General features: G+C 37.9%; 1 protein-coding gene across 1 annotated transcript in view; it reads right to left on the bottom strand.

Annotated features, from left to right (window-relative positions):
- LOC113054629 (beta-adrenergic receptor kinase 2) overlaps positions 1-12,875 on the bottom strand; it is a 57,313-nt gene that overhangs the window by 40,884 nt on the left and 3,554 nt on the right. The window contains exon 2 of the mRNA XM_026220294.1: positions 7,193-7,269. Within this exon, the coding sequence (XP_026076079.1) occupies positions 7,193-7,269 (77 nt within the window). The remainder of the gene's footprint in view (positions 1-7,192; positions 7,270-12,875) is intronic.

Genomic DNA, 12,875 nt, shown 5'->3' with positions numbered 1-12,875 from the left:
GTGATAATGAACAGCAGGATCAAGTTCAACCTTGAACGACTGACTGACCCAAAACAGCTTTGAGTCCTTTTGAGCCACAACTGGAGGAAAATTTGCACCACTCTTAATGACTGATGAGGAAGCTGAAGCTTTGACAACTATCTTCACCACAGTCATGAGAGAAACTGCCAAAGACATCATTGGTCTCCATTCCTCAGAATAAACCTTGTGTTACAGAAGAGATCTAGAAATGTGTGACACCTGGAGAGATCTGAAAAACTGTAGGCACACAACATGGGCAGCAGAATACCATGAAATCAATAAATATATTTTTTTAAAAGCATGAAGAAGGCTAAAGAAGACAGCAGTGCACAGAAACAGAATATTTTGAAAAAGAACAACAGCAGAAAAGCATTCCGAACTGTGAAAGACCTAAACACAATCGAAAGTAAGTACCATACTAGGTGAAGAAGGGAAGTGCCTCACAGAAGCAAGTGACATTACATTACAAAGCATATGGACTAAGTACTGTCAAGGACTCCATAACCATCAGACCAAAGGAGACCGAGAAGTGCTTGAGGTACCAGAGTCCTCAAATGATGATAACATTCCCATTTTCAAGGAAGAGGTTGAGGCAGCAGTAAGATCGCTGAAGAGTGGGAAGGCAGCTGGAATAGACAACATCCCAGCTGAACTCATCAAGAACAGAGGGGATCCAGTGACCGAGATACAAACAAAAATCTGGTAAAAGATCTGGCAGACAGATGAATTGCCAGAAACATGAACCCAATCAATAATTATAACCCTACCCAAGAAAGATAATCTTCAGCTGTGCCAGAACTACAGAACTATAAGTCTGATCCGCCACACTAGTAAAGCGATGCTTAAGATCATCTTGAACCGATTAAAGCCTCAAGTAGAAGAAATTATTGCTGAAGAACACACTGGTTTTCACAAAGGGAGGAGTACCACAGAACAAATATTCAATCTCAGAGTCCTGTGTGAAAAGTACTCCCAACACCAACACCAACACCACCTGATTCACGTCTTTATAGATTTCAAAAAGGCTTTTGACAGAGTCTGGAAGGATTGCTTTATGGTCAACAATGAAGTACAACATGGGACAAAAGCTAACCAACACCATCAGACAGCTGTATGCTAAGGCCAGCAGTGCAAGTAGTTACCCTGGGCTCTATGGGGCAGTGGTTCCGCACAACAGTAGGTGTATGGCAGGGTTGCCTTCTGTCGCCCACGCTCTTTAACATACACTCACTATCAGTAGTGTCAGCATTGGAAAACGAAACATCAACTATCTCCGATTTGCAGACAACATTGATGGACTAGCTGGTAGTGAAGCGGAGCTGGCCGCCTAAGTGAAAAACCTGGATGAAGCATCTTCTAGGTTTGGCATGGAGATAAGCACTGAAAAGACAAAGTTGATGACAAATAGTGACAAGCAGATTACTACCAAGAGACAAGTCAGAGGACAAGAACTGGAAACAGAGTCATTTCAAATATTTGTGCTGTATCATTAGTGAAGAGGGGTCAAAAAGCAAACAACAGCAGCTATGTAAAATCTGAAACCTGTATGGAGAGATAATATCTCTCTTCTCCTGGGCCCTGACAGCAGAGTTGGCAACGAAAAATCTAGGCACTTGAAATTAGATTCTACAGAACCATACTTGGAATCTTTTACAAGGACCACATCACAAATGAAACGGTGAGGAACATATTCAGGTGCAAATTAGGCCAACAAGAAGACCTCCTCAATGCAGTTAGAAAGAAAAAGCTGAAATGGTACGGACATGTCATAAGAGCCAAAAACCTGTCCACAACAATCCTCCAAGGTAGCATCCGGGGTGGCAGAAGACGAGGCAGAAAGAGAAAGAAGTGGGGTGACACTACAGAATGGACCATGAAAACCTTTGCAGAGACGCAAGCGGTAGCACATGACTGAGACAAGTGGATGGACACGGTCAGATGCTAAACAGAGCAGCGCCCCGATGACCACATCAGGTCATGGGACTGATGATGGAAGAATAACATATTCAAAATATCAGGCTAATTTTCATTTAATGGAAGAGGGCAGCTGGGATATTCTGCAAAACATTTACCCTGGTGTCCTACCGAAGAAAGAAGGTCAAAGGGCTTTTTTTGAGTAACGTGAGGAGGAGTAAAGGATGAAAATGATGAACAGCGTTCCCTTTTAACTGAATAACCCTTTGAACATCCCTCATCTCTCGTCTCAATGATAATGTTTGATCAGTAGCACAGCAGCACCAAAACATTTTATTTCTGCGCAGGGTTCAAGACCTTGTTCCAAAAATTCTGCTGGCCACAATAAAACAAATGTTACCTGCCACAAAGTGAAGCATGTTAACAAGTAAAAGAACAGAAGAAGATGAAAGAGAGTGCAAACGAGAGCGAGAATTGCACTGCAGTGCAGTATCTCTGTAACACAGAGCGACACTGCTGACCAATAAATCATGTGTCAGGGAAAGGTGGGAAAGGAGAGATCATTATCAGCCCAAAACTTGCTGTCAAACTGTCACGTTTCAGCAGAGATACATGCATACAATCGTGCATGCAACTGTACCCCAATGTCGTTCTGCTAAATAGGGCTATTAATCTTTGCCCTGAGCTGCCCTGCATTATCTATTACAGTCATTCGTGACTTCCCAGACAGGACGAAGACTTAAATGAAAGGCATCAATACAACAAGCTTTTCGATCAGCAGAGCATGCAAGATCTCTGGTGTGTGTAGGTCATGAAAGAGTTTGGGCAAAACTGCTTTAGTTGAAGTTTGTCTCCCATTGCGCCAGACGGTTATTGGTAACATCGTTCAGAAGGACTGTTAACCATTTCAAAACTTCTAATACTGGAAAAAATGCATTAAAAACAATCAAAACATTCAATGTTAAACTAAGTATTAAACTTTGACACAAGTTCAACAAAGTGGATTGCCGAAAAGCAACAATGAAAAAAAAAAACATCCCTGACTTGGATAAACAAGCCTTTTGCTGCTTTCAAAAACCTAGATTTTTCTGAATGCTTCTCATATTATTAACATGTATAGACATGTATAGACCATTCCAGATGTTTTAGTAAATCGAGTTCTTCTGCTCAGTTTTTCCTTGTGAACGTCTTTATGGCTGTGACTGTCAAACCAAATTATATCAATGGAGGAGGATGGCATTTTCCTCTGTCATTATGGGCAGATAGACACCCTTGTTTTTCATCCTTGTGTTTCTGTCTACAATCTCCTCCTGCAAAGCAAGATTCATTTCTCATGCAATTTTAATGGCAAAAGCAACTTCTGATCCCTATTATATCTGATATGACTACGTGGATCACAGCGAGTGTAAGGTCTTCACAGTAGGAAGAACGAAGGAGTTTCTGCAATAAATAAAGAAGGCCTACTAAACGTACCAGAAACAGAAATAGTTTTTTCAGCATAGAGAGATGTTCATTTAGTTTCTTTTTTTTCTAACCGACACCCATTAAATCGATTATTAACTGTTAACCGGCAACATTATTTTAAATTAGAATTGAATTAAATTAGAAAGAATAAGTGTCTGTGACCCGTTAAAAATACTAACATTTGTTTCCCGGCAATTAATTTTACATGCGCAAAAAGCAGCAAACAACAGAAACATGAAGATTCACATGATAATCACTTCACATCACACACAAATGAATATGGCTATATGAGAAATATGTATTTACTTGAATAATAAATTAAGTAAAAATGAAACTCTGCAACAAGTAACCTAGTATGCAGAGTTTCAGTTCATTTTTGTGCTGCGCAAAAGGAAACCGTACAGCAGAGAGCGGCAACCTTGACAATGCAGCCTGTTCACTATCATAATAAAATACAGTTAGTCAAACATATGAAAAAAAAAAAAAAACACACTGCTCAGTTTAAATATGTAAAACCTGTGCTGTTAAACGTTATCACCGTACCGCCACTATGTTATGCAAAACATTTGGTTTAATGTGGATATTGGAACACGACTTAAGTAGGGTAAATAATAAATAATAATTTGGCATTGAAGAACATCGCGAATATGGAAACATCTGATTTTGTGTCGAAAGAGATCCAACATTGGTTTCAGGTTTTTTTTTTTAGCCTAAATGAATTCGGGTTGACTTGTCGTTTTTATTGCTATAGCTTCTTATATTTTTCATTCTTGTTCTTTTCTAAATACTGTTAATTGAAAGGATTTGCTGTGCAGTAAGGCTAACTAAAACAGCCTAGCTATGTTAATAGTGTTTATTTAAAAAACAAGAAAAAAACTTTTATACACAGCATATTTTGACCATGCAGCAAACATTTTTAAATATTTTTATAAATTACTGAAAATAAATAAAATTACTTGTTAAACCGTTTAACTGATTGCATTAATCAGTCAAAATTCTTACAGTCAGTAAACAGTTAAAATGAGCATCCCGATTTCAGGACATTACGATCACATGCATGTCAAGAACAAAATAGATCATTAGGTCGCAGCTATCACAACCAAAAAGAACTGGCCCGGAAAAGCCCAGCAGTAATGTATATCACTACATTGTGCAACATTATTTGGTTCATCAAATAAACACAAAATGCCACAGCAACAAGGGTTAAATGACAAAGACAGAAGGGAAGCATCTGATTATGCAACCAGCCCCTGAGTCATTATCTCCTTCCACTGGTCAGATGCAAAACTGAGACATTTGTCATTCAAATTCAGCATGTGAACTAGCGGCACCACAGCAGCGAACTTTGGTTTCCTGCTTCACATTTCTCTTTAGAGAGGACATGGATTATTTACCAGCTACTTCAGCTATATGCATTAGTGAAAATTCTTAATGTACTTGTTGATGTGTCTAAACACATCACATGCATATAAGCTTGGTTTGCCTGTTCAAATTAAGGACCCATTTACACTAGTGTGTTTTCGTTTTAAAACAGCATTTTAGAATTAAAATTATCAGCATTTACACTAGCATTTCAGAAATGATCTCAGTCTACACAACATATAACTGAAAACGCATATAACCCGTCACTTGACCATTCAAGTATTAAATCTATATTCATGGAGTTGAATCGCGTATAGAAAATCTAATCGAGAATCGAAATCGAATCGTTTTGAGAGCTTGTGAATCGAAATCGAATTGATCTGGAACATCTGAATCGATACCCAGCCCTAGTCACCAAGGATACACAGAGATCATGTGGGTAGCCATGCCATCGTTTTCTTCGTTTTCAAACTAAAGAGGTGCATCTTGGGTCGCTTTTCAAACAGTACATGAGGAGTACACATGCACATAAGACACTTGTCGACTGTTTTTCCTTCACTATCTAATCCAACAGCACCCATACTTGTAGAACAGGATCAATAAAAGACCTGTATTACAGGGTCTTTAAACAGGTGATCTAGGTAGTTCAGTGCACAATGGCCTACAGCTACTCCAAGGGTGCTTCCACACTAGCCGTTTTGGTGCGCGTCAGAGTTTAGTACGCTTGGAAGTTGTTAACGCTTTCTTCCAAACTTGGGTGCACACCCGCAAACCATATCCAAGTCTGCTTAAAAGAGGTGGTCTGGGGTATGGTAAAGTGAACTCCAGTATGGTTTGCTGCAGATATAAACAATAATACTAAATCCAGGAAGTGAACCACTATTGACATATTTGATAAAAATGTGTTTGTGCGTTTCACTCACTTTGCTGATGAGGTTGACTGACCTACTGCAAGCAGAGAGCTGTACCATTTATGTTTTCATTTAGCATTCTTTAGAGCATTTGGAAACAAAACCAATGGTTCAAAAACATAAATAAAAAAGTGATGAAAGCAATGCTATGCATTTTGCTGCCTTCTGCACCGTGGTTACTAAGCAACGGGGTAAAAAGCTGTTGGCTTGATGGTGCAAACGAACCAATGTTCAGAGCCATATAAAACTATATGACCAAGTTCAGCAGGTGCTGGGGGAACAATTGAAGTCAGGTTCAGACCAGGCAATCGTACTAAGTGTGAAAAAGTTCGAAGGCAAACTATTAACAGATGGCTGGTCCATTTCCATCTTCTAACACAGGGATACTTTAACAATTGAACACATTTGCATGTTCTCTGTTTTTTTATGTCTACATGCAGATAAACAAATAAAATGTTATATTTCATTTAAAGAAATAGTACACCCAACACTGAAAATGTATTAACCCTCAGGTCATTTAAGATGGGTATGTTTCTTGATCAGAACAGATTGGAGAAATTATGGATTTGTTCCTAATAAACAGCTTTTCACTTTACAAGATGTTAACTAATGGACTGGATTGGTGTGGATTACTGGTGGATTATTGTGATGTTTTTATCAGCTATTTGGACTCTAGTTCTGACAGCACCTATTCAATGCAGAGGATCCATTGCTCAGCAGATGATGTAATGCAAAATCTCTCAAAATCTGAAACCTGTTCTACGCTGGACAGCCTGAGGTTGAGTACTTTTTCAGCAAATTAAAAATTTGGGGTGAAATATTCCTTTAATTATTAGTCTTTCGATCAACTCTCAAAACCCTGTTTTAAAATCTAACCATTTTGTTGGTCAAAATTGGTGATAAGAATCTCAGTGACCATAAATAGGCACTATCAGCATGTTATTGTATAATGCATGGATGCAAGAGAGAGAGAGAGAGAGAGAGAGAGAGACACCACTAAAGCAGATCCTCACATGGGACTTCAGACACAGAAGTAAGTAAAAATTAAAGTTAATCAAAATCTGGGGCTGGCTGCCATGTTCCCATGGTGCCTTTACAGCTCACACTTCACACATTACAGCAAACGCCTTTTCTCCGAAAGCACCAAGTGGAAAAAAGCATGCTTTCATTTAGTTACCTGAGGTTATTTGGGCATATGCATTCATCTCATCACAACATAACAGCATTAACATGACACGCTATCTGACAAAGAGTCTAATTGTTCAGGTGACTAATAGAGAAAAACAGACATAACGGCCAGTGGTTACAAAAAACAAAGAGCTGTCTTTGACTCCGTAGATAAGAAAAAAAGGAAGAACAAGATCCTTATTTAACATGATGATTAAAATGTCCTCCTGAAGGGAGTTTTTTTTTTTGGAAGATTATTAAAAAATTATTATGTTTGCATCCTCATGAATTTTTTTTGACCTTTCACAATGCAAAACTGGCTCAAGGTGTCATGAAAGATTGAGAAAACTCACCAATCTTCTGGTTGAAGATTTTGTCAAAGGCCAGTTCATCCCTTTCCTCGAGGTACTTCTGCATGACACTCCGAATACTGTGAGAAAATGGGGGAAAAATAAAATATTAATTTATATGCAAAACAAAGGCTATCCAAACCCCACATAATCTACCCCCACATAAAACAATCTCGTCCTGAAAGTGAGGCTGGATTTGAAGCTAACCTCCAAGGCTGCCCTTCCACCTGTTCCCTGCCTTACTTTAGGTCTCTCCACAACCACCTGCTCAATTCTCCGCCCATCGCTTCCCAAGGGAGGGCACTGCCATGCTGCCCTGGGAGAGGGTGTTAATGAGCAGCAAGTTTGGGAAACTCAATCAATTAGCACCCCCTCCAAGGGCTCATTATCACCCAACCACAGCCCCATAGAGTCAGAGTGCAGGTCAGGGGAGAAGGCAGTGTTCCCAAACAGGCTTTCTGTCGTCCTGGACCAGACACAGACAGCCCTGTAGTGAGTCACCTGTCACTTTATGGTAAACGGACAAGGCTGATATCAGGACTGCTAATATAAACACTGCTGTGCAATGACACAAAAATACTCATTACATATTTATAGTTTGCCATTTTAACATGAAAATTGTCAAAAGTTTTGGGTTAGTAAGACATTTTTTAAGAAATTGATACTTTTATTCAGCAAGGAACCATTAAATTGATCAAAAGTGACAGTAAAGACATTTAAAAACGTTACAAAATATTTCCATTTCAAAAATTATATTCTGAATCCTGAAAAAAAGTATTATAGTTTCCACAAAAATATTAAGGCCCAATCCCAATGCTACCCCTTAGCCCTTCAAACCCAGATAGCCCTTCAAACGAAGATTTGTCGGGACCACATTTCAAACAAAGGGGTATGAATTATTTTGGAAACATGGCTGCTACAGTAAACAAAAAGACACAAATGTAAGATTTGTTGGCATAAATAAAGATTTTAACAAAGTAATCATTTGATTTATGTTCCATTCAATTTTGAGTTCATATTAACGGTCATGTTGCTCAAAGAAATGTTTGCAAAAAATCTATATTATTTGCTAACTTCATACCATTACAGACTGCATGATAGTGCCACAGCATACGTCTGATCAGGGCGATAACTGCTGTAGACATTGATGGGGGCTAATCCCCCTAATAATTAGAAATCGCTAAACCATTTCCTCAAATACTGCCTATTCGAGAGAGAAAGAGAGAGAGAGAGAGAGAGAGAGAGAGAGAGAGAGAGAGAGAGAGAGAAAAGGAAGTTGTGTGTATTCGCGTCTGTGCGTGTATCTTTTTAGAGTAAGTTTATTTAAAAAACAGCGAATGTATCCTCTCATCGCTGGAAAATATAATGTAGCGATTCAATATTTAAACTGTATTTAATAAAAGTTGTGGGGCAGCGTTGACAAGTTTATTTTCTCATGGATGTTTGAGCTGCACGATTTCCGATATGTGTGTGTTAGTAAGCAGCTCATTAATACAGAACGATAATTAAAGATAAAAAAAGTACATGTGTGTACTGTAAGAGTTAGATGACGAATGATGACGTGTGACGGCATAGTAGTGGTGTCCCAATCCTTAGGGGACTATTTTCTCCCCTACCCCTTGACACTCTGTTTCAGGGGACAAGGGGAAGGGGAAGGCGGAGGGGTAGGGGAAGGGGAAGAGGTATAAAATAGAATTGGGATTGTGCCTAAGAAGCACAACTGTTTTCAGCATTGATAATAACAAGAAATGAGCAGCAAATCATTATATTAGAATGACTTCTAAAGGCTCATGTGACACTGAAGACTGGAGTAATAATGATGAAAATTCAGCTTTCTGTTCTTAGTGCATTTTAATCAAATAAATGCAGCCATAATGAGCATAAGATCCTTTAAAAATAGTAAAAATCTTACTGAGCCCCAACTTTAGAACTGTAGTGTACAAAGGTAAATATTGCGGTTTATTATTATTTATGTGTTATATTGGTACATAAATAAAACTACTAGGCCTAAATATTTAATCAAATTGTTTTATTAAACACCCAAAACATGGATTCAATATAGTCTTAAAAACAATACTTTAGTGCCCTGCCCTAGTAAATGACTTAACACATTAGAGTAAAAAGGAAAAGCTGTTATCTGGAGCGCTTATAAGCCATACACTTGAGTGGCTGAAACCTCAAGCCTGTAATGAGCCCTTTTAAGACATGAACAAACTTCTCATTTATTAATGACTACATGTTTTACTCACGCTCCGCATTCATATTTTATCACCTGGCCTACATTATTATGACACATTAACTGACCCTTTAGCATCTCAAAAGTGGTAACTAGTTCAAAACCACCGACTTATGGATTCAATTTAAAATGCAGGATTTCAGCCAAGCAGGAGATATTGCATTCAGCCACAACATGCGTGACCCCTCGTTGCCCGTCTCTCTCAGGAATCAGACGCATTCATCTCTTTCTCTCTCTGTCTGCAATCACATCAGGTCCGTCCCACAGTCCAAGGTCTAAGTGACTGAAACATTCTCCAATCTCTTCCACTCATCTTGCTGTCAAACAATCCCGCCAGCGCCTCAAACACTTCCAGTCATGCTGTCAAAATCTCACCCCTCTGCCAGTGGGCTCACGACTGGCTTGAGGAGAATGTAGCAGAGCTGCGCTATCTCTCTCCGCCATTACTTTCTCTGCCAGCAAAGAACGAAATACATTCTCTGGGCTCGACATTAATGCTTGTCCGGGACAAGTGAATGCTTTGGAGGGGCAAGTGAAAGAGAAATCTACTTGCCCAATCGGACTTGAACTTGAAAATGTCAATACCAAAAACGACAATAACTACCTTTATTTGTGATACAGCATTTGTTATAGAGGTGTGTGGTATATATAGTTTGCGATAATGTTGTAATTGTTGTTTTAACAATGTGCAATTTGACATTATATAGTATAATACAAAAATCAAACAAAACACACCTACAGAGTGCATGGGCCTACCTAGAATATAGAAATATAGTAGGTTAGACTAGTGCACGTGCGTTCTTTCACTGCATGATTCAGTATTAAAATGCATGAAGAATGATCAGAAAATTAAGATATGGGGGCAGAAAATGTATACATTTATATCATTTCAGATAGTTAAGCAATAATCACATGAAGATTGAGCGCCCTTTTTTTGCTGCAAAAATGAGCACCGTTTTGCATCTAAACATAACAGTGTTTTGTTCCTAAATAAATCAACCATTTAATTAAATGTTTTGGTTCAAACGCAATGACTCAGTTATTAACAGTGACTTGATGCCACCTACTGGCAGTTTTATTTTCACATTTAAAATAATTAAAAATATCAGTATTCAACGTTTTAGATATAAAAACATTGTTTATTCATTTGTAACTGCAGGTTAAAGCATTCCATTTCCCTTAGAGCTGCATTAAACAGTGTGTAAATATATTTATTCCACTTCAGAAACAGCTTCTGTTTCCTCTGCATTGCAAAGATGAATTTAATACTGATTTCACTTTATTATTTAAAAAGAAAAATTTAACTAAATCTAAATGACATGTTTACAAAATCTACTACATATTCTCTATAAACACTAAAATATATTTTAGATAACTACAATAAATAATTACATTTATAACTCAATTTAAATGTTTCTTTTTTCCTCCGGGCAGGTAACTTTTATACAAATTTACTTGTCCAAAGCACAACCACAAGAGAATGCTTAATGTCAAAGCCCCAATTCATTAACAAATACCTTTGTTGTACCATCAGCTTATGCTTTTTTATGCACACTGGATCATTTCTGCTGTCAATATGGGATTTTGATATGATTATGTTACACCACAGAGGTTTAAAAATGCTTACTGAACAACAGCAAACAAGCGCTTGAATTTGAGTTTGACGTTAAACAACAGTGTTAGTCTGAAGGTGCAGCTAGGAGTGGCATGAGGCTTATGTATCCCATAATAATGCTAATGATGGGGACACTGATGTTAATGGCTAATGCTTTCACTCGATCTGTGGTTATGCCGCCCTACATACTGTGGACTACAGTAATCCTTCTGAAAACAAACAGAGAAACTAAAGCAGACTAATCACAATGAAGAGCGGATGTATGGCTTACCACTTTGCCGAATGGAAAGCCAACCCCTGTTATCGTTTCAGATTCGTACCGTGCATTACCACATCATCTGGGGAAGCTAAATAGCCCACCAGCACATGCATCATCTCAGCCCTGGGAGAGACGTTATATTAGCCTTGGCGTAGGAAGGAAGATGATTAACCATAAATTAATCCTGCCGTTAGTTTACTCTGCCTGTGCCCTTATGCTGGCCGACTCACAGATAACTTTCCAAAATGTTTGGTTGAATGATTTTGCAGGATATGTTTGCATAGGTGACAATCAGGACAAGCTCTATAAATAATTGGCAGGTCAGCAATAAAACGGAGCACTTAAGATATTCTTGGTTCAAGATTTTTACAACAATCACGTCCCAAAAAAAAAAAAAACCTTTAATAGCTCAAGGTAGCACTATTTCAAATTATATTACCATGCTAAAAATAGCCGTGAACATGGATGTTAATGCATGTAAATTTATATTTAACAAGCAACAAGTTATTAATTTAATTATTGAAATTAAATTAAACAAAAGTTTGTAAGCCTTCGGAGGGTGGTACATTTTAATGTTTGATGCATCAATCTGGATGCAAAATTAAGTGCTCCACAACCCTTTTTCTATGACCATACTGAACAGAATAAAGTCTTTGCATTGACTTCTCTCTGTACTTTAAAGTGGACTCAAACCAAAATCATTTTAGTATCACATTCAGTTTGGTGTTTTTAGGAAGCAAAACTATTTTTTAATATAACAATCATTTTACATTACTATATACCCAAGACAGAAACACATTACTATTGTGAGGTTGCGGTCACGGTTATGCAAATTTCCACAGGTGAAATCCAGTCATTCCAATTGGATTCCACACAATCAGGATTTTCGAAGGAAAGCAAAAGAGTTCCCCAAGAGGATTTCGCAATAGAGTCAAATTGTTCACAAGAAAGCTGTCTGGTTTGAAAATTACTTCTGCGTGAGCTGTTTCACACATTTCTACACTTTAGACAATTTACAACAGACATTTTGCCAAAATGTTGCTAATGTGCACTGTAGATAAATATTTTACCGTAGTAAAATGACAATACTGTCTTAATTTCTTCACTTCCAAGAGTTAAACATTTGCCACAGTCTAGGTAATTAATGTGAAACACTGTACATAACATGCTGAGGAAGTGTCTAAACATGGCCTTAATACCCCATATTTCCAAGTAAGGGATATATTGCTACCTGTGCACTTTTAACTAATCTTATCTGTTTACATGACAACAAAACTTGCAGCTAAACTAAGAGATCCCTAATCACTCTTAAGTGTTATATAAACTTTAAAAACATTCCAACTACTGCAATGCCACGAATGCACAGGTTATACTGAGACACATGCTTGTGTAAACTGTACAGTAAAAGCTTTGTGTTGAACTACAGGCTTTACGTTGTAAACTGACAGCCGTATCACCATAGTGATTCAATGAGATGAGCAAACTCTGAAATATGAAATACCATTTCCTATTTCTTGGGACTCGGTTTGTTACCAAAAGCAGGTCTAAAAAACATTTACAGTGTTCAGTCTCCCAA

Source organism: Carassius auratus, chromosome 35 (assembly GCF_003368295.1).
Source record: "Carassius auratus strain Wakin chromosome 35, ASM336829v1, whole genome shotgun sequence".
Taxonomy (NCBI): domain Eukaryota; kingdom Metazoa; phylum Chordata; class Actinopteri; order Cypriniformes; family Cyprinidae; genus Carassius; species Carassius auratus.
Note: the sequence above shows the minus strand (reverse complement) of the source record. Positions and strands in the feature narration are given on the sequence as shown.